This window comes from Myxocyprinus asiaticus, chromosome 47 (genome assembly GCF_019703515.2).
Source record: "Myxocyprinus asiaticus isolate MX2 ecotype Aquarium Trade chromosome 47, UBuf_Myxa_2, whole genome shotgun sequence".
Lineage (NCBI taxonomy): Eukaryota > Metazoa > Chordata > Actinopteri > Cypriniformes > Catostomidae > Myxocyprinus > Myxocyprinus asiaticus.
This window is the reverse complement of record NC_059390.1, coordinates 25,053,597-25,079,420: the sequence shown is the minus strand read 5'-3', so window position 1 is coordinate 25,079,420 and position 25,824 is coordinate 25,053,597. Positions and strand designations below refer to the sequence as shown.

Genomic DNA, 25,824 nt, shown 5'->3' with positions numbered 1-25,824 from the left:
ACTAAACATTTGAACCTTTATGACTCGATTAGTTGCTGCACAATTACAAGTTTGCACATTCAAATGTAGCTGGTATTTATCAACAACATTGCAACAGCACATTCAAAGATGTCTCTTTTAGCTCATTAAATATCGGTATCACAATTAAAGCAATTATCGAAGCTATCAAATATCAGCTGATTTGGAATTACTTTGAATTGGGTGACAATAACAGTAAAGTTGCAGTTTGTAAGCGTCGCAATGCTAAAATTCCATGAGATGGAACTAGCTTTAAAACTTTTAATAAAACAAAATAGATAGGGGGGCCTGGGTAGCTCAGTGTTAAAATACGCTGGCTACCACCCCTGGAGCTCGCTAGCTTGCTAGTTCGAATCCCAGGGCGTGCTGAGTGACTCCAGCCAGGTCTCCTAAGCAACCAAATTGGCCCGGTTGCTAGGGAGGGTAGAGTCACATGGGGTAACCTCCTCGTGGCCACTATAATGTGGTTTGTTCTCGGTGGGGCGCATGGTGAATTGAGCATGGTTGCCCAACAAGCCACGTGATAAGAGACACGGGTTGACTGTCTCAGCCGCAGAGGCAACTGGGATTCGTCCTCCGCCACCCGGACTGAGGCGAATCACTACACCACCACGAGGACTTAGAGCGCATTGGGAATTGGGCATTCCAAATTGGGAGAAAAAGGAAAAAAATAAAAAATAAATAAAATAAAAAAATAAAAATAAAACAAAATAGATTTTTGACCTTAAGGCTTGACATAACAAGGAATATGATGTGTTAAATTCAAGGCAGAGGGTGCACAAAAAAAACAAGGTTGCATAAAAAAGCAGAACAACCAAACTATTGGCAGATGTTCTAAATAATCGGATATCGGTATCGGCACACAAATTTTGTTCCTTTGCATCCCTAATGTTCACTGAAACACTTCCTTTCCAATGCAGTTCTCAAATTAATTATAATTCACACTTGCACATATTCAAACCTGGCACCTGACGATGCATCAAGCCAGGTTTTTTATCATTGTCATCAAATGTCATGATTTCTTGCTTGACTCATGACCAGTCGTGATGGGGCGGATTGTTTTGTTTACTCTAGATTTTTTATTATAGGCTCTCTCTCTCTCTTACACACTAACACACTTAATGTTGTTTCAGGTGTGAACGGTTGGAAGACCAGCTGAACGACCTCACAGAGCTCCATCAGAACGAGACAGCGAACCTCAAACAAGAGCTAGCAAGCATTGAGGAGAAGATAGCCTATCAGGCCTATGAACGAGCCAGAGATATACAGGTAAAGATGCAGTTGCAGGACTGTATACACACCCAATCAAACTCAGATGCACTGACCCTTTCATTCAGCTTGAGACACATTTTGCACATTTTTATTCTGGAATATTTGGGCTAAAGAGAAGTAAAAGAACACTACAGACATGACTTCTCATTTCGCTAAAATCAGAACAGCACACTTTTCTTAATTTTTATTGGAAACCTAATTGAAGCACTCAAAATAAGGAATTGCATGGCCGATAATCGGATCTGATATTCCGAATTTTTTTAATTATCGGAATCGTTATTTTGTCTGATCTGATTGCCGATAAATTTTAAAATGTGTTCTGTTGGCTCTGATGCCACCGCCTCTCTCTGAAAGGTTACTGCTTGTAGTCTGGCTCAATGTCCCACCCACAGTATTATCGGATTGGTTATATGTTACGAGTAAATGGCCATCAACACTGTACTCTGTATTCATGGGGAGAGGTGGGAAAGAGGAAAGCAGTGAGAGAAATATGAATCATTGAGAGGACGAGCTGTTTTCAAAGGTAAGAATGCAGATATTGAAGTTGCAATAAACACAATACTCTATGCCAGTGGTCAACAGTTAGCAGGACCAAGAACATCATTCTAGATATCTACTGAGGACAAAGCGTGGGTTCCCATGAACAATGTTCTCAGAAAACTGACACCTGCCGAGTTGACTCGTGCCACCGGACGTTCCCACAACATTTCCGAGAGACTGAGTGAAGAAATCTCACAGCTTCTAATCAAACATGTAGATTGAAATTGTGGTATATCAACCATACATATAATTACTGTAAAATACTGTTCATTTTTATTTTCTGTAATGCTTATTAACTATCTATTAATTTTTCAAAACGCATGAATAAAGTAGGCTTTTCCCTAGATTCTGCCCTAGCTCTATAACCAGTGGAACCTCAAACTCAAACATTTTACAGCAGAATGCTACTGTAGAGGACTTTTATCTGTGAAAATGTCAGGTTCCTATCTGGTCCCACACCAGAGATAATCAACCCGAAATTGAGGGGGAAATGTAAAAAAATTGCACTTTCTCATCCCCATAAAAAAATTAAGAGAAGTCTCAAACCTGAAATGTTCTGCATGCACACTATACCTACCTAGCTACCCAAAAAAATTTTTTTTTAGGACTGAGACGCGAACACTTCCCATTATAAATTGACCCTAAATGTGGAACTTACAGCGATCTTGATCATTACATTAGTACTTAAGTTCTAAGTCTTAAGGAACAAGAATGTGCAAAATATATATGTACATGTACCTTGTAGAGATCAGTTTTTGATCCAAGGAGCTAGGACCATCCTGAGCCGAGATGTGGAGGTTTCCGTAAACATCTGTATATCCAAAATTTGTCATGCTCCGTGACACAAAGATGGCTGCCGTGGTTAACAAAGTAAAATAAAATAAAAAAACTGATGGTTTTGCAATGCCAATACATAGAAGTTTGTAATCACTCAAAAAAAAAAAGAGGAAAATTAGAAATGGTCAAGCAACCTATGTTGGACCACTTGAAATGGATTAACCCAGAAAATAATGTTGATATGTTGTTTTCCAGTATTTTTCAAAAGATAATATTGAAATGTTCTGTTTTGCAGTATTTCATTAAACACATGTTCATAGGCATTTAAAGAACGTTTTGTATTGGAGTTTTCATTTTCACTGCAAATGTATATCGCCCCAAATATCGGTTATCGGTCGACCCCTAATTGCCAGTCTATGTGCAACATTTCTGTCGTATCATGCTGGGTTGCCCTGCCCACACTGAAATCTCATTGGTCCAAATCCTCGCTCCAATGAACTGTATTTTAAACATCAAGTATGTTCTTATTGGCGATGATTTTATCACTTTGTGCTGCATTTCACTTTCAGCATTAGGCCAATAATCAGTTTGACAGGTATTTTTATTTTTTTTACAAATATTCCCACTTTTTTAATTAATCTGTTCTTTAATATCGAGTTTACAAATAAATGGTGTGCCCTCAATTGTAATGTAACTTATGCAAAACAAGTTAATGATAATATTTATAATACATGTTATTATTGATGAAATCTAATGATTATTATTGCGTTAAAAAGCATAAATAAAATAATAATGAAAAATCAGAATGCCTTTCAGCTAATGCACACTTATACGTATAAATAATCTGTATCAGCCCTGAAAAAGAAAACAATATCACCGATCTCTATTCGGTGTGCAAAGAAAAATTACACTGAAAACTAGAGATTTACTGATATTACTTTATATGTCTGAAACTGAGTGTTACTGATAGTGTAATACACCCCAAAATTAAAATTTGGTCCTCATTTGCTCACCCTAATTTTCTTCCATCGAACACAGGCACAAAAAAAACTGGTCAAACTGATTATTGAAAAAAAAAAAAAAAATACTGATCAAAGCGATTATCTGTGGAAAGAAAATAATGATTAAAAAATAGTGGTCAAACCGATTATCAGTTAAAAATAATGTTCAAACTGATTGTCAGTAAATAAAATATATCAAACCGTTTATTGGTTAAAAAATATGGGTCAAACCGATTATCTGTATATATATAAAAATAAATAAATAAAAAAAAAAATATAGGTTGAATTGCTTTATCTGAAAAAAACAAAATTGGTCAGCCTCTACTGAAAGCTTGCCTTGTATCTGGTTTTGACAGTGTCAGATATTTGACAATTAAATACTATAACTTAACTCAGCATTTACTTTGTCTCTCTCTGCAGGATGCATTGGAGGTTTGTCAGACGCGAGTGAGCAAATTAGAGTTGCAGCAACAGCAGCAGCAGGTCTTGCAGTTAGAAAGCGCAGATGCCAAAGTGCTGCTGGGAAAATGCATCAACATCATGCTGGCCATTGTCACGGTGATATTGGTGTGCGTCTCCACAGCTGCTAAGTTCTCCGCACCGCTACTACGGAGTCGTCTCCACATGTTCGGAACCTTTGTATGTGTGTGTCTACTGGCATTTGGCTGGAGCAACTGGGAGCATTTGCAGTGTGCCGTAGAACGAATGCTGCTGCCCAGATGAATGACGACAAACGTGTTTCTATGTGCGTCACTGGCATTGTTTAAAGAACTCCTTCATGGACTTCCCCCTTCGCATTGTGACTGTCCCAGGACAATGGCTTTAATAAACACTGTGTGTTTGTGTGTGTGTGTGTGTGTGTGTGTGTGTGTGTGTGTGAGGGAGTATTCATGATGTACTGTAGAAGAAACGGGTCCATCTCTCTGACTGTATTGTGTTCATGCGATTAACATGTTTCTATTTGTTTGCTGTCTTAAAAGTAAAGGTTCACTTTTTTACACTTCTGTTTTATGTACCTTTTTAAGTAGGACTTGATAGATGGCAACAGCGTGTTTAGGTAATTCTTATGAAAAATATGTCTGGGTCATATATCTCTCCAAAATACATGAAACAATTTTAAGTTATATTTTGTATAAAGAAAATGGTGCTGTTTTTGCTCCATTTCATTTTTTTTTCTTTTTCTTTTTCTTTTAATTGTAAAATTATTTTCATGCAAATTAAGCACATTTCCACTGCAGTTGTCATTACTGTAATGCATCTGGATGTTTGTAATTACCACCATTTATATAAACATTATTCTCAATGAAGATTTGTATTTAAAGCATCATAAATTAAAGACATCCATTAAACCACTATTATTTATAAATACTTAATGTATTTATTTTGCATTATGGTAATATATATATATATATATATATATATATATATATATATATATATATATATATATATATATATATATATATATATATATATTAGAGTAATGAGAATTTAAAGGGGAATTTGCTAAATTGTCATGAAAATAATGTCAGAAATCAAACCAAAAAATCTTAAATAGGCTTTATTTTCTAGCCTAATATAGACGCTTTTTTTCATTTTTGGGCAAAATATGACCTGTACATGACCTTGAAAAGCTCCATGATTCATCTGTTTACTAAGATAAAATATTCAATTATTATTTTGTACTATTGATATGGCCTAAAGTTCTTTTCACTGGCACTTTTAAATTTTTTGACAGTTAATCTGCAGTTTGTGCAGTGGTGCCCTGTAATGAGCACAAAAGACAGAAACAAACTTTATTATTATTAACAGAAATGCCTTCGAATCTATAGAAACAAGAACATGATACATCTCTGTTGAGTATATATAACCCATTTTGAGCTATTTTTATGCATTTTCAATTTTCTTTATTTTATGTTTTAATGAATCCCACAATGCAAAGTGATGTAGGCATTTTAACACGATTCTTTCAGTGTGTGCCTGCCTTTGGTTTTGACTGAAGATTATGTAAACCATAAAATCAGAGTTCTCAGCTCTGTAGGTTCATACAATGCAAGTTAATGGATACCAAAACCTTGAAGCTCCAAAAAGCACATATAGCCATCATAATAGTAATCCATATGACTAAGTGGCTCAACTAATGTCTTCTGAAATGAAACGATAGGTGTGTAAGATCAATATTTAAAAAAAAGTTTTTTAATAAAAATGTTCGCTTCCAGCCAGATGTGGTATGAACAGTCACGAGGGTTCAAACTGCCTCTTGCATGACTTAAGCGCATTGGCATGTCGATATTGTAGGATCTGTCGGCTGGTCTGAAATCAGCAGGGGGAAAATGTGCACTGCACTGCACCCAATTTTTTTTTCTTTTTCCTTTTTTTCCCAATTTGGAATGCCCAATTCCCAATGTGCTTTTAAGTCCTCATGATCGCGTAGTGATACGCCTCAGTCTGGGTGGCAGAGGACAAATCCCAGTTGCCTCTGTGTCTGAGGAGGTCAATCCGCACATCTTATCACGTGGCTTGTTGAGCGTGTTGCCACAGAGACATAGCGCATGTGGAGGCTTCCACCGCAGCAACCACGCTCAACTCCGAGAACGAACCACATTATAGCGATCACGAGGAGGTTACCCCATGTGACTCTACCCTCCCTAGCAACCGGGCCAATTTGGTTGCTTAGGAGACCTGGCTGGAGTCACTCAGCACACCCTGGGATTCGAACTAGCGAACTCCAGGGGTGGTAGCCAGCGTCTTTACCACTGAGCTACCCAGGCCCCCATGCACATCTTCAATATTGAGTGATTCAGTGGGTGTTTTGATATCCCAGTGAACAGTGAGCAGCCATAGTAGCTTCAGTCGCTCAGGATCATTGATATGCGATTATACCCACGGACATAATTAACGTTTTTCAGTAGGTTGAAGCATCCAGGATAAGCACACGCATGCACCATCTTGAAAAAGAAACAGATACAAATAAAAATCTATAGCAAAATCAGTTAGTTTCTGTATAACATTCCTCAACACAGTGCTTAAGTATTTTACGTATTTCACGTGTCAGTTCTCGCGTGAACTTTCCAACACGCTTACGTCACGTGAGAGGCAGCATGTATTCGACCTTCGTGACTGTGCATACCACAGCTGTGCGGAAGTGAAATTTTATAGTTAAAAAAGTTTTACATATTGATTTTTTTTCTTACACAGCGTTTCACTTCAGAAGACATTATTTAATGCACTGGAGTCTTATGGATTACTTTTGTGCTGCTTTTATGTGCTTTTTTGAGCTTCAAGATTTTGGCACCCATTCACTTGCATTGTATGAACCTACAGAGCTAACATTTTCTTACAAAAATCTTCATTTGTGTCATACACAATTGGGATGGCATGAGTGTGAGTAAATGTTGACAGAATTTTCATTTTTGGGTGAACTATTCCTTTAATATAAATGCAAGTCCACTTATCTGACTTATATTTTAGATCTGCTTATCTAAAATAAAAACTAACACAAAAAAAAAGTGCACAACACAACTGAAAAACTGTTTTTATGCTGTTTGTGTCGAATGTATGTGAATTTGACATATGATTGTCTTGTAATGTTGTGAATGCTCAAGAAAGAAAAAACTGAAATAGTCCACATCACAATGGAACATAAAAGGAGGGACCTGAGACATTTTGTGACTAGAAAATCACAAACACTTTGGTGGCGTGTTCTTTTCACTTGGGCCACTAAGCAACCACCCAGAACTCCCAAGCAACTGCATAGCATCGCCACTGCAACCACTCAGAACACTCTAGCAACCATAGAGAAATGCGTTTAAAAGCACTGAGAACACCTTAGCAACTGCATAGAAACGCATCTGCAACCACAAAGCAATGCACTAAAAAGCACTGAGAATGTAAAATATTGGAAGTGGTTGGCTGGTTTTGGTTAGGTACTACAAGGATGGTGTGTCCATTAAAACACAATAAATCAGAATCTTAATACCAATGTCATTTATTTCCTGTTCAGCAGCACATTAACATTCTATTAAGTTACTGTTATCAGGAGTTGAGTTTATGAGTCCTCAGATGTTCTAGAATGTATTGGAGTAGGGAGGATTTAAAAGGATGTGGCTTGAAGTAGTTGGAAGTAACTGGTGTAGGGTCACCAACACAACACTTACAAAAGGGAAAACCACAAAAAGGACAGGAGCTCACAATCAACACAAGGAAAAAGGAGAATGTATCATTTTGTTTTTGAGACTGTTTAAAGGGAGTGGCAAAACTCATTAAATCAGCTCCAGAGGTGGGAATTCTCAACAGAGAACACCTTAACTGCTATATAGCAACTCCTCAGCAACCACAAGGTAATGCACTAAAAAAGCACTGAGAACACCTTAGCAACTACATAGCAACGTCTATGAAACCACTCAGACACTAGCTCTACCTTGCCCAATTCGGTGCACCATTCATAAAAAGAGGGAGCGCCCGCTGATTTCCAACCCCTCAGAATTATCTGTCTCCCGATCATCACGCTGGTGAGGACCCACCTTTTTACATATTTATCGGTAAAATCAATAACCGCTCCATCGCCCAACACACAAAGTCTGGGACAGAACAGAATTTGAGTGCCCAGGACCTCGCAAACAATATTCTGGACTCTCAACCAAAACTCCTGAATCCTAGGACAAGACCAGAAAGCATGGATTATATCTCCATTCTCCCAACGGCATCGCCAGCAGGTAGGTATATCTTTAGACCAAGCCTAAACAATCTGGAGGGAGTCTAGTAGAAGTGTAATATCTTAAATTGCATAAGGCGAACCCTTGCATCTCTGGATATGATCTTAACATTTTTCAATATCCTTCCCCACACTCCATTTTCCAATATCAAATTCAAATCTTTTTCCTATAACGTCTTAAGAGATGTTAACGGCCCATCCCCAAGATTCTGGATCAATAAGGAATAATATGCTGAAGCTTCATGACCTTTTCTAAAAGCAGCAAGCACCACCTCAAGGGTACCTGCCGCTTTAAGGGGCTACATACTACTCCCAAAAATAGTACAGAGCAGATGGCGTAACTGTAAGTACCTGAAGAATTGAGATCTGGGAATCCCAAAATGTTGAACCATATTTTCAAAGGATCTCAACACTCCACTCTCATATAGGTCACCGAGCGTATTAACCTCTCTCACAATCCACTCTGTCCAGCAGAAAGGGTACTTATTAATACATCATTTTGGGTTTAGCCATATGCTTGAGGCAACATTAAAATAAATGTCAGAATTAAACACTCTGGACACTTTTGTCCATATCGAGTGCAAATACGAGATAATGGGGAGTAACAGCCTCTCCGGTTAGTTTGATAGAAAAGCTTTGCAATGGCGAAATAGGGGCAAGAACTTCCCTTTCAATACAAAACCAGGGAAGGTCTCTCTCAGGTGGAAGCGACCAATGAGCCAAATGTCTGAGACCGAATGCATAATAATAAAACAAAATCTTGGGTAGGCCTAGCCCACCTTTGTCAATCGGCCTGTGTAATTTACTGAAATGTAATCTGGGACGTTTACCATTCCAAATGATGGACTTCGCTATGCTATCAGTTTGCTTGAAATAAGATCAAGTGTATGTTCAGTGAGACAAGCTCACTTGGAGGCAAGTGAGAAACACACCATGGCTTCCTCAGTCAATTGATTTTATGAAAGACATTGCTTGATGTGGGCATGTAAATATTTTGCGGCCATCCTTAGTATCTATTCTCAATTTGGCTGGGAACTTCAGTGTAAAAGCGACCCTTCGTCAATGCAAAAGTTTCTTGAAGGTGTGTTATTCCACAAAACATACTCCAGCCGCTAGGCGGAACAAACACAAAAAGAAACAAAAATGGCGCCCAGCTTCCTCAGATAGTAGAGTGTATGCTCAGCGAGTTAAGTTCACTTGGTGGCCACATGAGAAACACCAAATGGTTTACTCACCCCATTGTCTCTATGAAAGACAATACTTGCTGTGGGCATATAAATATTTTGCGGCCATCCTTAGTATCTATTCTCAGTTTGGCTGGAAACATCAGTGCAAAAGCGATCTTCTGTTGATGTAAGAGTTTCTTGCTTTCCTTGAACTGATCACGTTTCTCTCTTGTCGAATTCGCAAAGTCTGGGAACAAGAAAATGCTGTGGTTTTTCCAAGAAAGCTTTCCTTTACTCCTAGCCTCGCGCAACACGAGATCTTTATGGATGATCGCAGAAAATTGACCAGAATTGTCTCCCTCAGCTGATCTGCGAGCCGGGACTCTGTGAGCTCGCTCGATTTCCAGCTTGTGGCCTGTTATGTCGAGCAGACTTGGGAAGAGCTTGTCTAGTAATTTCACCATATCTCGGCCTTCTTCATGCTCAGGAATTCCAGCAATTCGGACGTTGTTTCGCCGATTAAGATTCTCCAAATCCTCCAGTTTTTCCCAAATGCATTCCAAATCTACTTTGGTTGCTAGCAGATTAGCACAGGTAGAATGTGTTTTCCTCTGTCCTTTAACTTTGACCCAGTTCCTTGAGGCTCGTGTGATAACGGGAGGCCGTTTCCTCGCTCTGTCGGCGGGCGGTACGGCTGTTGATTGTCAGTGGGTGGTACGGCTGTTGATTCTCGGCGGGCTAGCGGAGAACTCAGAAATGTCGACTTGATTGAAGATGGAAGAGAAATCTTTAATCTCTTCACTTCTGCAGGCAAACGGATGAAGATGAGAATTGCTCGGCGGTCTCCTTCGGATCCGTTAGTGTGTTCGGTTGAACACAGAGTAATCTCAACTCGTCCAGCGAGATGGAGATTGTATGGCTACAGTTTCAAGTCGGACGTTAGTTCCTTGTGCCACGAGGTTGCACCGGAGAGCAGCAAAAAAAAACTATGTCTATATTCGGTGAACAAAGTGGCTGGAAGTGAATTCTGGACACATTTCAGAATTATTTCAACTCCAGATGATGTCATGTTTGAGGGACGTTCTGTTGTGTGCCTCATCCAATAGGAGTTGAGCGCTCGATCCTTTAGTGAGCAAGGCTTCATGGATCTGTAGTCTGTTTTGGACTCCCTTTGTTTGATTTTGGCGCGATTTTTATCAGTAAAATTTACGACTTAGAAGGTGGGGGCTTGAGTTATGTTTTCACGACTGTATTAGGCCTGCCTTTGTCTTCTATCTGAATACATGAGGCCCAACAAAGAGCATGTAGATTCATCCATAAAACTGTCCTGAAGGTGTGACACTCTACAAAATAAACTCCAGCCGCTAGGCAGAACCAGCACAAAAAAAGCACGCAGATTCCTCAAACAGTCAAGTGAATGTTCAGTGAGCCGGTCTACTCGGCTGCAACATGAGTACAAGAAGATGACTTACTCCACTGACTTTATGAAGGACATCCCTTGCTGTGGGCATGTGAATGTTTTACGGCCATCCTTAGCATCTGTTCTCAGTTTGGCCGGGAATATCAGTGCAAAAGCTACCTTCCGTTGATGTAAAAGTTTCTTGCATTCCTTGAATCGATCACGTTACTCTCTTGTAGATTTAGCAAAGTCTGAGAACAAGAAAATGCTGTGGTTCTTCCAAGAAAGCCTTCCTTTACTCCTCGCCTCGCATAACACAAGATCTTTATCGGATGATCTCAGAAATTTGGCCAGAATTGATTGGGGCCTGTCTCCCTCCGCAGATTGCCGAGCAGGAACCCTGTGAGCTCGCTCGATTTCCAGCTTATGGCCTGCTATGTTGAGCAGATTCGGAAGGAGCCCATCCAGGAATTTCACCATATCCTGTCCCTCTTCGCCCTCAGGAACTCCGACGATATGGACATTATTCCGCCGGCTATGGGTCTCCATGTCCTCCAACTTCTCCCAGACAAGCTCCAAATCCACCTTGGTCACTAGCGGATTAGCAGATAATTCCCTCTCCGATAACTCCAGGTAATCGATCTGTTTCTCGACATCCCACACATCAGTGAACTTCACCTCCATGGCAGTGATTGATCGACGTATCACAGCAATATCCTCCAATACAGCAACGACCTTCGTCAGCACTGCCGACACGTTCAGCATCTCTCGCCGCATTTCCCGCACCTCCCCGACTAAGTCGACTCCCAGGCTTGCGGTCTGCTCGGGGGCATCAGCTTGAGCACATAAGTGTCTTTTAATGTCTCCAGAGCCCGAGGATTTTGAATTCTTTGACATATTGTCCTCGATTAGTTATGGAACAGAATGTATTAAATCTCACCGGTTTATGTCATTAAAAGTATTCAAACTAGCAACATGCGCAGAGCTCGCCGTTCACACGTCCAAGCCTCGCATGGCATCACGTGACCTCCCCAACATATGTCTTATGTGCAATGAGTGAGTCATTGAATCATTTTGAGATGTTCACGGCCGAAATTTGCCAAGAGACTTTATAGTATTTAAGCATTATAAGAACAAAGCAGATCTATAGTTTTCCTTTAGTTTGAGCATTATTTTTCATCCAAAAAGACAACAATAATAGTCTAATAATAGTGAGTTTCAATAGCGTCCTTCTCCTTCATTAAAACTTGCATGACTACAAATCTACTGACTTCAGTAGAATGTTTAAGCGTTATAAGAAAAAAGCAGGTGTACTGTATGATTTTCCAACAGTATTTAAACTGCTGAGCATGACTTTTATAAGAAAACACAACAATAGCCTAATAATAATAATTTTGAGTTTCAATAATGTCCTTTGGTCATTGTAAAGCACATTTTACATGAGTTGAGTCGAGGCGGCAACACTCCGTTCAACGCCAGCGTCAAGAGCCGCATTACCCTTCACATGACAAGAGTTGCAGAAAGCATCACGGAGGAGCAATTTTACGAGTTTGCCACACAAGAAAGCAGGAGATGTGCACAATAAACAATGAAAACATGTATTTGGAAGAGAGAGAAAAAAATTGGCAGTTGCTTTGATAGCAGAAAGTAATTAAAGGACTCGTTTATGTTTAGGTCTTAGCGTTTTTTTGGATGCTCAGAAACGAAAAGGTAATATTTAATTAAAAGAAATTATGAGACATCTCTTTGACAGTTTTTTAATGTTTCTTGTTGCTTTGTACTGTTAAAGACATTATTTGTGAGGCAAAATCGTGTGTGAAAAACACTTTGGTGTAAAGTGGCGTCACTTCACAGACTTCAATGTATTTGGCAACACTGACGTGTCATGTGGAAAACCCTTAACACGTATAAACATCAGTCACTTTTGCACATTAATCGTAGCTCTTCACAGTCACAAAAGTAACCGATTATGGCTTCAAATGGTGAATTTCACCAAAATTGCTTCTCTGTAAATTATTTTATTTATTTTTTATTTATGCATTTATTTATTTAGTGGAATTTGATAATTTTTCACAGCACACCTTACAATCTTTCACAGCACACTAGTGTGCTGCTGCACAGTGGTTGGTAAACACTGGCCTAGGCAACCACTCAAAACACTCTAGCAACCATAGAAAAATGCACCAAGAAGCACTGAGAAGAGAACACTTTAGCAACTGCATAGCAACACCCCGGCAACCACTCAGAACACTCTAGCAACCATAGAGAAATGCGCTATAAAGCACTGAGAATACCTTTGCAATTGCAAAGCAGCACTCGACAACCACTCAGAACACTGAAGCAACCACAAAGCAATGCACTAAAAAGCACTGAGCACAACTTAGCAACTGCATAGCAACGCCCCTATAACCACTCAGGACACTTTAGCATCCATAGAGAAATGTGTGAAAAAGAATTCAGAACAACTGCATAACAACACACTGGCAACCATCTCGAACACTCTAGCTTTGCTCAGAAAAGTAAAAATCACAAAATAAAAAATATTGTTTTGTTTTGATACTGATAATAATGTTTTTTTTTTCTTCAGTATCCAATGATAATGTCAGTGTTGAAAACTTAAAGAAACCATTAGAGATTAGATTTTCACAACCTTCTCAAATGTCTAAACCCCCACTCCAACCCTGACCGTATATCATGGAAGACACTGTAAAACTGAGTGAGCTTCTTTTGACTTTTTCTTTAATACAAATGTTGCTGTGATACAAAGACTGTTTACATTCAGAAAAGGTATGCTAAAATACATAGTTTTTCAAACTACCTAACTAAAATTAAATTAATTGCAGTAGGGCAGTTAGTTATACAGTATATTTTTGACATTATAAAATTTCATTTGCATGGTTCACGACAGCTGTGCAGCTGAACCTTGATCAATATTTCAGTGATAGTTATTAAGAGCAGGTGCTGTAGATGGTGACTTTCTGACTCAATTCTAGCAAAACGTCTCTGGCTTCATTCTCCAGTCCATCCAGCTCCTGAACTTTCTCCACCAGAGTGTGCTGATTTACTGTAAAAGATCTCTCCAGCTCTAAGAAGGAAAAGTGAGGAAGAATCAATCAGTTTAATCATAGTTCATAATTGATTATTAATATGAGAGTGCATAAGTAGTCTTTGTGTTCACCTCTTAGTCTCTGTAGTTTGTTTGTGGCATCTATTAATAGGTCTTTTGCCTCCTGTCGTAGTTGTTCCGCCCTCTGACGTGCATCAAACACACCCACTGCCTTTTGATCAATCAGACCACTGACCAGTTGGTACTTAGGCTGCACCTGTGAGTCAATATCCTAAAAATACACAAATATGCACATAAAGGCTAATTTCAATATATATTGATACAAAATCTATTGTTAAACATATATGAGGTTGATAAAAAAGCACCAATGCGTCTTTATGCCATATTTAAAGGAAGCCCGTTTCCACCACATAAAAAGTGCTTTATTATGTCATAATCACAAGATACAAATGCAAAATTTTGCGATAAATTGGAAAAAGTCAAAACTACGAGATGCCAAGTCAAAATTTCTGAGATGCTAAGTTATAATAATGAGATTCAAAATTCAAAATTATGAGATGAATGTCATAATTATTAGATCTGAAAGCATAACTATATGATTAAAAAAGTAAAAATTCTCAAATAAGTCAAAATTAGTATAAAAAAAGTCATAATTGTGAGATACTCTAAGGCATAATTATGCAATTAAAAAAGTCAGAATTATGAATACTACTGTAAGTCAAAATTCTGAGATACTAAGTCCAAATTCTGAGAAATTAAAATTGAAAAATTAAATAATTTGAGATAAAAAGTCAATTTTGAGATAAAAGTGGAGATTTAATAACTCATAATTATGATTTAGCATCTCATTTTAAACTTTTTATCTAATGATTTTGACTATCTCATAATTATGTCTTATCTTAAAATTATGAATTTGTATGTCATAATTATGACTTAAAACCCTTTTTTATGTACGGAAATGGGTTTCCATACTTATTTGAATGTACTTGAGTGTGAATGAGATTTGAGAGCTGTTGCTGGGGACAAGATTTTCATTGATTTAGGATTAACTTTGAGTCTGTTCCTCACACAAAGTTATCATATGGCTTCAGAATTCTGGTACTTGGAATATAGCACAACAGTCATACTGTAGACTGCAATTTGGATACTAATTATGGTGCTGTTTTGTCTTTTTTTTTTTTTAGAGTTTTCTATGGGTTTGCAAAGACATGGGTAAATTATGGCAGAATTTTCTATTTCTTTAAATGGCAGGCGCAAATGTAATTTTTTTACCCGTTCGGTTTGCTCAGTTTCTGCTGTGATGTACTCAGATTGTCTGTGAATTTGCTCTGTGCTGCTGGACACTTCTAGAGTTTTTCGTCGGAGTTCGTTCACCTCGTTCTCAAGATCTAAAAATCTTCCTGTGGCGCTACTCAGTTGGAACTCAGTCGCTTCTGTCTTAGACTGGACCTGTAAACACGCACACATACAGAAACATCATTAAAAATAATCAAAGGTGGAGACCACAAGCTGATCATGTTTAAAGGGGTTGTATTATCCTGGGCCGCATTAACGAACCTCGAAATTTAATAGCATTCACTGACTTAAGCACAAGCATAAAACAGGACGTCTAATATGCAGCATCATCACACTTACAGCATCGATTTGTTTTCTTGAGAGGTCCATGTCACTTTCAACCTCTTTCAGTTTTTCACTGGTAGCAGACTGAGCGCGCTCGGTATCATCTAGAGTTTCCTTCATCTCATCAGTGGCATGTTTAAGTGCTGTAGTTCTCTCACTGTAATAAACACACAACACATTTTAAATGTAATATGTGTGCATCTGTAATAAATTCTGATCTTGACCTTCATCAGCCTTTCAAGTGGATTTAGCTTGAATGTGTGCTGTTTGGAGTTTTTTTATATTGTGTTTGATGGTAATGATGTGAGATGGTAATACATTTTTGTTTAGTTTTTGTAGAAAAAAATCTGATAAGCCATGATCAGAAACTTGCTAGAAACTTTTTGTTTCACAATCACGCCGTTGGTCTGAATATCAGCACAGCCTTGTGTCTATTATTAGAACAACAGCACTCTTGCTCGTGTGATATGGCTTAAATAAAATATACTTCAAAACTAGAACGATTGTTTTATCAAATATATTTTTTTCTATTATTATTGTTCAAAGGGACAAAAAAGTTCCCCTAATTGAAAAATTATCCTCACACGTGTGTGTGTTCACCTGGCAGCCTGTGCTCGTTGCAGGAGTCTCTCTGCAGTGTGGGCGTGCTCTGCTGTCTGGGTGAGAATATCATCCACGGTGGTCAGTCGGGCCACATGGTGGCGAATCTCTGTGGTGATGTTCTTTAACACTCCGGACAACACTGGCAAACTCAGTTTCAACACCTTATCAGCTATTTTCTCTATACGCATTGGATCTGTGGCATCTACTCACACACACACACACACACACACACGCACACACACACACACACACACAATCAGATCTTAGTTTCCATTTTTTACATAAATATATAAACAAAAATCACATCTCTCATATCAGTCTGCAATAAGTTTCCCTCGGACAAATAAGGTCATAAAACAAAATTAATATTTAATGCCTATGTATTTATTTACTGGAACATGTAAAAGCATTATTGGAACATTTCAAATCATTATTATGAGTCACGTATATAATAAGAAAAACTATTCATGTTAAAAACGGAACTATGATATAATATGATAAAGTTATAGTTATCCTACAATAGTTTTGAGTGTCTGTGTTTAGAGTACTTGTGAGAAAGTCTCGTATTTGCTGAATGAGTTCTCTGAGCTCCTCATTGGTCTGTTCCACTCGTACTTTGCTCTGATTGGCTCTTACTAAAACACCCTGAGCACTGAGTTTGGCTTCATCCGCACGTCCTCGAGCATCTGACACCTGGAAAAAAATCATATGTACTTACAAGAGCACTTACCTAACCTAATGTTAACTGATAACATTAAATTAAATCTTGTGTTCACTGATTACAGCACATCATGATTTAACAAAATATTAAACTACTAAAATATTAAAGGTGCACTCTGTCAATTTTTCCTCATTAAACATTTTTTACTCCTAAAGAAATTCATTGCAATTTTGAAACATTTATAAAATCATGAGCACTCACATGAGAGGAAGACTCCTGTCACCTTTTAAAAGGAGTTTTATTCTATATGGAGAGGGTCCCCTCATGGGAGCCGCCATGTTAGAATCACATGACCAGTTGAATACTACTCACTTAATCTCAGTAACTGCCCTGTTATTGGAGCCTTTCACTCTTGGGCTAAATTAATAATTGCTGATTGTGAATAGTGAATAATTAATTTCTATAAATACCATCTCTTAACTAAAAACTACTGATTTTGAATGATGATGCATCCACGCCGCTAGGTGTCAGTGTAAGTCCAGTGTAAGATGACACACAAAAAAGTTTCTGAGTGCATCTTTAAAGGGACAGTTGACCCAAAAATGAAAATTCTATCATCATTTACTCACCCTCTTTCCATCCCAGATGTGTATGACTTTCTTCTACAGCAAATTAAGATTTTTAGAAGAGTATTTCAGCTCTGCAGGTCCATACAATACAAGTGAATGGGTGCCAAAATTTTAACACTCCAAAAATCACATAAAGGCTGCATAAAAGTAACTCCAGCTGTTAAATCCATATCTTCTGAAGTCATATTATAAGAGCAATATTTAAGTAAATGTTTGCTTGAAATTCTTCCCCCTGCCCAGTAGGGGGCGATAAGCATGAAGAATGTGAATCACCAAAAACACAAGAAGAAGAATGTGAAAGTTAAAGCGCAGCCTGACTGATCAGGAAGGAGAATTTATAGTACAAATGGACTTAAATATTGATCTGTTTCTCACCCACACCTATCAAATTGCTTCTGGAGACATTGATTTAACCACTGGAGTCGTATGGATTACTTTTATGCTGACCTATGTGATTTTTGGAGTGTCAAAATTTTGGCACCCATTTACTTGCATTGTATGGACCAAACGAGCAGAAAATTCTTCTAAAATCTTTATTTGTGTTCTGCTGAACAAAGAAAGTCACTCACATCTGGGATGGCATGAGGGTGGGTAAAAACTATTCCTTTAAGCTAAATCAATGTTAATTGATAACATTAAACTACTTTTGTGAACTGAACATTAAATTACTCCTTGAGTTAACAAAGACTTCAACTATTCATGTTACAAGAATTGTTCACCCAAAAATGAAAATTCTGTCATTATTTACTCACTTTCATGTTGTTCAAACCCATTTGAATTTTCCTTATGCAGAACACAAAAGGAAAGATTTTAATGAATATTCCGGCCTGTCTTTTTAAAATAATGGCAGTTGATAATGACTTTAAAGCTTACAAAGGAAGTATTCATGCGAGAACTTGAGATGCTTAGCACTAAATACAACACTGCCACTGTGAACGTGCTTCACTCATAATGCTCATGAATACACAACGGATGTCAAGATTTTCATAAGACCTATCATATGACTTCAGAAGACTTGGAATATGACATATGAGTCACGTAGACTGCTTTTATGATACTTTTGGGTGCTTTTTAAAGCTTTAACCCTTTAGCATCACGGAACACTAAACCAATCGGATTGGGTTCAGATTGCTCCAACCAGTGATGATATGCTGTGTTCTATTCAACTCAGAAAGTCCAATTTTCCAACTTCCTAGTAGGAAAAGTGCAATGGAACGCCACTTGAAGTCAGAATTCCAAGTGGGAAACTCATTTCTCAGAGATGCACGTGCGTGACGTCACACAAATATGTTGGCACCCGAGGAGATATACAAAGTAAGTGATAAACATTCACTTTTATTAAGTAATATCGCTAAATGTGTCAAAGTTCCTACATTATATGATGTTAAAGCTTGTTTAACAAATGCCTGCAGAAACAGGTGCATAAAACATGGTATATTATACTTTCTTTTGATAATCGTACACCTGTAGCACAAATGCTAGCGTTGCAGCATTGTTTATCAGTTGGGTTGCTAGGAGACGTCTCTGGTTACAGTCAAACCCCTGCTAAGCTAACGGGAGCATTGCAGTTTTGTTTCCTTAAACGTCATCTTCGGGCATCTGGCAATGGAATGCCCTCATGGTCAGAGATCGGAGATAACAAGTAGGAATATCCCACATCCGACCTGAATGGAACAGCAATTGTCCTCCATATTTGGGCAGATAGTCATGTAATCAATCACTGTAATTACATATGGTCACCAGGAGATGACACCAAGTACATGACAGACACAATGATGAATCAAATGGCACAGAATGAAACTTATTCTGTGAAATCTCATTACTAAAATCATGTCTGCGTGCTATGCAATCCTTTAGTCATTGTTGTGTTTGCATGTGTAATTAGTTCTTCTGTACAATTATTATGTTTATTTGTTTTGAGAGGCTTTTGGACACTTGGAGACGTTTTTGGAAACTAGGATAAATAATTTTTGTAATGCAATAACTTTTGATTGCTTTGTTGTATCAACACAAAATTTTACTCAATTACAGGTGCCATGATTGGGAACAAAACAAAAGCAGTTTTTCGGAGCCACCTTATTTACACCCAGTCAAATTAGAAAAATACGAAAAAAGTAAATTTTTGGCTCAAGTATTTTTGTGATCAGTTTCTTATGCTGAGAGTCTCAGAATTCATCATAATCTATATTATAATTTTTTTTGTGTGGTAATTTTGGGTATGCCACTGAAACAGGAAATCTTTAAAAACACCCTCAGAGCCTAAAGGGTTAAAACACTACCAACTGCCATTGAAAAGACAAACCAGGATATTCATAAATGCACAAGACAAAAAGTCATACAGTTTGGAACAACACGAGGGTGGGTAAATTATGATAGTATTTTAATTTTTTGGGTGAAATATTCCTTTAAATACATTAAAGTTTTTAAAATTCTGTTTTTTTCTTTATATGCTTGTAATTTTTCAAAGGAATGTCAGCAACCATGAAAAATTCATAATGTAACAAAACTGCAAATGAATACTACTATTATTGAATACCAACCATCTTGTGAAGGTTGTCTACTTCTCTTAAAGCATGTAGGATCTCTTGGTCAAAGTTTTTAGCTTTGTTCAAGGTGTCTTGAGATCGAGTCACTATAGTCTCACACCCTTCACCCCCACACTGAGTCACGCCGTCCTCGCTCACGCAGCCCAGACCACCACAGGCACCACAGCCATCTAGACCTGACACCCCTCCACACACCTATACACACAAACACACACACATTTTACATTATACCAGAAGCTCATGAGAACATGCGTCTGACACATTACAATAATCAGAATTCTGTGAATTGCATGAAAACTGAAAACTGATTTCTGAAAACAACAGTGACCACCCATTCTTTCAGGGTAGATCATTATATCTGTTAAATAGCAATTCAACTGCATAGTTTGGGCCCTGTTGTTAAATGTTTGAATTGGGCCCTGTTTGAATTAATGTTTTTGCAATGTACCAAATTATTGTGAATTTCTTTCACAAATAAGCAAAAATTAACATTATAACTGAAATATACCCAAATGAATCAGAATCAAATGAAACCGTATCAAAATTGGAATCAAATCGAATCATTCAACAGAATTCTGTATCAATACCCAGCCTAATTCACAATGCTTCATGGGAATGTGTGATCACTGCTAAGGTCTTTTCTAAGGTCTAATTTATGTTTTCGTAGTGTCAGCAACTGTTCTGATTGGTGGATCTCTCTTGAGGATTATGGGTAGTGTACAGTAGTTCTTCACTGGCTAATAGCGAGAAGTATCAATTAACAATCAGTGAACTCATGGTTGGTCTGTCTTGAAATGTTAACAAGTTTCAATATGAAGAAAATGAATGAGATTTTTACTTCTGAAACCTAATTGCTGTGCTCCGTTGGTGTAAATGTGAATACCCCTTAATAATCAAAATGAACTGAGCTAAAGAACAGACTCTCAAATCAGATAATTTTTTGATTTACCTGATGGCTTAGTTCTGAAAGGTCTTTGGAGTTCAGTGCAGACGCAATTTTGTCCAGACTCTGTCCATGCATCTGATGTTTCAGGTTGAATTCTTTCTCTGTTGTGTCTAGTTTGGCTTCAGCAACTCCGCGTGTCCTGGCAGACTGTTTCACCGTACTGTCTAAATCAGTTACGGCTTGACTGGTATGAAACTCGGCCTCTGAAGACTCCCTGTAATACTCTTTGATACTGTCCATTGCGCCTACAGGAGATAATGGTGGCAGCACGCTTCAGGTATGCCGTGTTATGGATGTGAAGGTGTAATTTGTGCATTTATGTACTTTGCTCACCTCTGAGGTCTGAGTGTTTGATATTCAGAACCTGTTGTTGTTTATCCATGGAGGTCTTCTGGAAGTTCTGAGCCTCCTCTGAAAGACTGTTCAGGTTTTCTGAGGCTTTCTGATGGTCATTCGATATCTGCTCCAGATCCGCTTTAGATCGCTCCATAGACTTTCTTAGAACTGACGCCATCTCACTGAGATAAGAAGAAACAAATGGTTTAAGGAATAGTCTATCCAAAAATGAAAATTCTGTCATCATTTAATCAAATTCATGTCGTTCCAAACCTGTATGATTTATTTAGGAGTTATTTCACTAAATGTCCATGCTGCTCTTTTTCATACAATGAAAGTGAAAGGGTAATGATGCTGTCAAGCTCCAAAACGAACTAAATAGCACCTGAAAAGTATAATAAAAGTAGTTCATAGTACGTAACTGGTTCCGGACATAAAAATGCCATTTATTTTCCCAGAAGAAGAACTGATTTTTTTTTCCCGATTAACCATTTTTTATTGATTCATATAGTTGACAAAGAAAAACAAAACATATATACATTGAATCAACATTTAACTCCCCAATCACCAACCCCACACTGACCCCCAACGGACATCCCCGTGGTCACATATAAGTACACACATGCACAGACACAAAAAAATTAACTATGCCTCTCTCTCCACAGCCCCTCTCCGAGAGTCCCCCAAAAATGCCAAATAACTGTCCCATTTCCCATCAAATGAATCCCAGATCCCCAGCCTTCTACATGACACCTCCTCGAAAGCTGCCACCCTCCCCATTTCTGTGCACTGCTCCCGACATGAGGGCGCTCCAGCCGTCTTCCACCCCCTTAAAACAATCTGTCTGCCTGTCATAACACTGGTCAGAACAAATTTTTTTATGTGTTATGTATTGGTGACCGCCCAATCGCCTAAAATACAGAGTCTGGGGCAAAACAAAACCCGAGTGCCTAACATGTCACACACAAAACTCTGAACCTTCAACCAAAATTCTTGGATCTTAACACACCACCAAAAAACATGGGTTGTGCCTCCATCTTCTGATTGGCATCGCCAGCAGGTGGGTGTGCTTTTAAAACCAAGCCTATACAATTTAGAGGGGGTCGAATAGAATCTATATAAAATCTTGAACTGCATAAGGCGAACCCTTGCATCTCTAGATACAGACTTGACATTTTTTAGAATCCTAGTTCTAAAGTTTAAATCTTTCTCACATAATCTTTTGATAGAAGTTAAAGCTCCATCACCCAGACTCTGAATTAACAGGGAGTAGTTCACTGATGCCTCATGACCTTTTCCAAAAGCAGTAATCACCACTCCCAGAGTATCTGCCACTTTAGAGGGGTGTATGCTACTTCCAAAAATGGTACAGAGCAGACGGCGCAGCTGTAAATACCTAAAGAACTGAGATCTGGGAATCCCAAAATGTTGAACCAAATTTTCAAAGGATCTCAACACTCCACTCTCATATAGGTCACCAAGCGTATTAATCTCCCTCTCAATCCACTCTGACCAGCAGAAAGGGGACTTATTAATACATAATTTTGGGTTCAGCCATATGCTCAAGGCAACATTTAAATAAATGTCCGAATTAAACACTCTGGACACTTTTGTCCATACCGAGTGCAAATGCGAGATAACGGGGTGTAACTTAACTTCTCCGATTAGTTTGATAGAAAGGCTTTGCAATAGCAAAATAGGGGCAAGAACTTCCTGTTCAATATAAATCCAGGGAGGGGCTCTCTCAGGTGGAAGCGACCAATGAGCCAAATGGTTGAGACCGAATGCATAATAATAAAACAAAATCTTGGGTAGGCCTAGCCCACCTTTGTCAATCAGCCTATGTAATTTATTGAAATGTAATCTGGGATGCTTACCATTCCAAATGAAGGACTTCGCTATGCTATCAAATTGCTTGAAATAAGAGAGGGGGACATCTACAGGGAGAGATTGTAGCAGGTAGTTGAATTTTGGAATACAATTCATTTTAATAACATTAACCTTCCCAATCATAGAAAAATTTATCGAAAACCTCAAAATTAACTCTAACTAAATCACACAAATTTTCTGGGAATAAAATGCCCAAATACTTATTGCCCTGTTTAGGCCACTGGAAGACACCTGGCTGAAAAGCCATCGCTGGGCAGTATGCTTTCAGAGCCAAAGCTTCGGATTTAGGCTAGTTGACTCTGTATCCTGAGAATTTAGAAAAGGAATTAATAATTCTGTGGAGGCAAGGCATAGATCTAGTGGGGTCAGAGATGAATAATAAAATATCATCTGCGTAGAGCAAAATCTTATGTGCCATACCTCCCGCCACCGCCCCTGGAAAATCATCTTCATTTCTTATCGTGGCTGCTAATGGTTCCAGGGCAAGACAGAACAATAATGTGGAAAGAGGGCAACACTGCCGGGTGCCCCTATTCAGAGTAAAATAATCTGAAATTAATCCATTTGTTTGAACCGCCGCTACAGGGTTTCTATAAAATTACTTAATCCATCCAATAAAAGTACTCCCAAACCCATATAGTTCCAAAATCTTAAAAAGATAATCCCATTCTACCATATCAAACGCCTTTTCGGCATCAAGTGAGATGGCAGCGACCGGAGACTGATCATTCGCTACTGACCACATAATATTGATGAGATGCCTGATGTTATCAGAAGAGCTGCAGCCCTGAATAAACCCCACCTGATCTATAGGTATAAGAGATGTCATAACTTTACTTAATCGATTAGCCAAAATTTTTGACAAAGTTTTTACATCTAGTTGGATCAGGGAGATTGGACGGTAACTTTTACACTTGCTTGGATCTTTGTCCTTTTTAAGAATCAAACTGATCCGGGCTTGTGTCATGGTTGGAGGAAGCTTTCCATTCTTTAATGATTCAGTATAAACTTCTAACAAAAGTGGAGCCAGTTCTGAAGCATAGGATCTAAAAAAATCTGCGGCAAAACCATCTGGCCCCGGAGCCTTGACAGTAGGTAGGGACTTTATTACCTCGTCAAGCTCCTCCAAGTTTATCTCAGAATCAAGATAATTTTTTTGCTTATTTGTCAGTTTAGATCTAATGGTTCCACAAAGTTTCTAATATCTTCATCAGTAGACGAAGACGTGGAACTATAAATATCAAGATAGAACTCTTTAAAGGCATTATTAATATCAATGGCTGAGGTAAAAATTTCACCACCAGCAGATTTCACTGAGGGAATGATAGAAATAGACTCTCTCTGCTTTATATATCTAGCCAAAAGCTTCCCTACTTTGTCACCCGACTCAAAGTATGACTGTCTTGCCCTGAATAACCAAAACTCCACTTTCTGCGACAAAATATTATTATATCTATATTTCAATCAGGTCAATTCTCTGAGGTCATCGGCTGACATACGGCGCTTCAGCTCTGCCTCTGCACTTTTAATATTTTCTTCCAACTCCACAAGTTCTCGTGCTTTGTATTTTTTGATGAATGAGACATACCGTATGATCCGACCCCTAAGAACCGCCTTAAGTGCCTCCCAAGCCATGCCCACAGAGGATACTGAGGACCAGTTGGTCTCCATACAAACAATGATTTCAGTCTTTAACATTTGTTGGAAATCAGGATTATGCAAAAGTGACACATTAAGGCACCAACTATATGATTTCTTTTTCTCTGTATATGGCAACATCTCTAAACTCACCAGGGCATGATCTGAGACTAAGATGTTTCCAATTGAACAATCAACAACAGATGAAATGAGGGATTTGGATATCAAAAAAAAAAAAAAAATCTATTCTACAATAAATCTTATAGACTGATTAAAAAAATTTATAGTCCCTACCAGATGGGTTCAAAAGTCTCCAAATATCTATAAGACCAAGATAAGGTGCATAAATATTAGCCAAAATCAACCTTTGCACCTGAATTTCTGCTAAAACAATAATCACTCTTCCTAATTTATCTTTAATCTGTTTGAGACATTTGAATTGTAGATGTTTACTTATCAGTGTAATAACTCCCCTGCTCTTACTTGAGCCAGCACTAAAGTAAACATGTCCAACCCATATCTTCCCAAATTTTTCAGCTTCCTGTGGGGAAAGATGCATTTCTTAAGGAAACACTATATCAGATTTCTTACGTTTAAGAAGAGATATAACCTTCCTTCTTTTTATGGGGTGCTCCAACCCATTCCCATTCCACGTGGAGAGAGACAATCGACTCATATTAACATTTGACATTTTGACATATTAGAAAAAAATGGATTGTGTGTAAAAAATAAAATAATAAAGACCACATTCCAACATTAGTGCAACAATCAAACCTCAAACTTCCCCCCGAACCAAACAAACAGAAAAAAGAAAAACGTGCGCATTAACCCCGTGCAAGACAGCGCCAACTAGCGTCCATCCGTCTAAACTAAAACAGTGTATGCCTACGAGAGCCCCTGCGACAACTTTGCTGTCGGATTTCTCAAGTGCGGTGCTTCTATTCAAATTTTGTGAGACAGAATTACACAACAGAAGATAATCTATAAAACAAACTCCAGCC

General features: G+C 38.2%; 2 protein-coding genes across 3 annotated transcripts in view; one reads left to right on the top strand and one right to left on the bottom strand.

Moving 5' to 3' along the window:
• The window catches only part of tmcc3 (transmembrane and coiled-coil domain family 3), a 63,656-nt gene extending 56,078 nt beyond the window's left edge, over positions 1–7,578 (top strand). For both annotated transcript variants that reach the window (XM_051691287.1, XM_051691286.1), the window contains exons 3-4: positions 1,152–1,287; positions 4,029–7,578. In XM_051691287.1, coding sequence (XP_051547247.1) covers positions 1,152–1,287; positions 4,029–4,331 — 439 coding nt within the window. In that variant the 3' untranslated portion in view covers positions 4,332–7,578. The remainder of the gene's footprint in view (positions 1–1,151; positions 1,288–4,028) is intronic.
• A 6,033-nt stretch (positions 7,579–13,611) lies between these two features.
• Positions 13,612–25,824, bottom strand: part of LOC127436829 (laminin subunit beta-1-like) — a 74,905-nt gene continuing 62,692 nt past the window's right edge. Inside the window, exons 24-32 of the mRNA XM_051691263.1 lie at positions 21,293–21,477; positions 20,963–21,204; positions 20,008–20,208; positions 16,726–16,870; positions 16,175–16,379; positions 15,590–15,731; positions 15,227–15,403; positions 14,066–14,225; positions 13,612–13,972 (exon numbers count right to left, since the gene is read on the bottom strand). Of these exons, the coding sequence (XP_051547223.1) occupies positions 13,836–13,972; positions 14,066–14,225; positions 15,227–15,403; positions 15,590–15,731; positions 16,175–16,379; positions 16,726–16,870; positions 20,008–20,208; positions 20,963–21,204; positions 21,293–21,477 (1,594 nt within the window). The 3' untranslated portion in view covers positions 13,612–13,835. The remainder of the gene's footprint in view (positions 13,973–14,065; positions 14,226–15,226; positions 15,404–15,589; positions 15,732–16,174; positions 16,380–16,725; positions 16,871–20,007; positions 20,209–20,962; positions 21,205–21,292; positions 21,478–25,824) is intronic.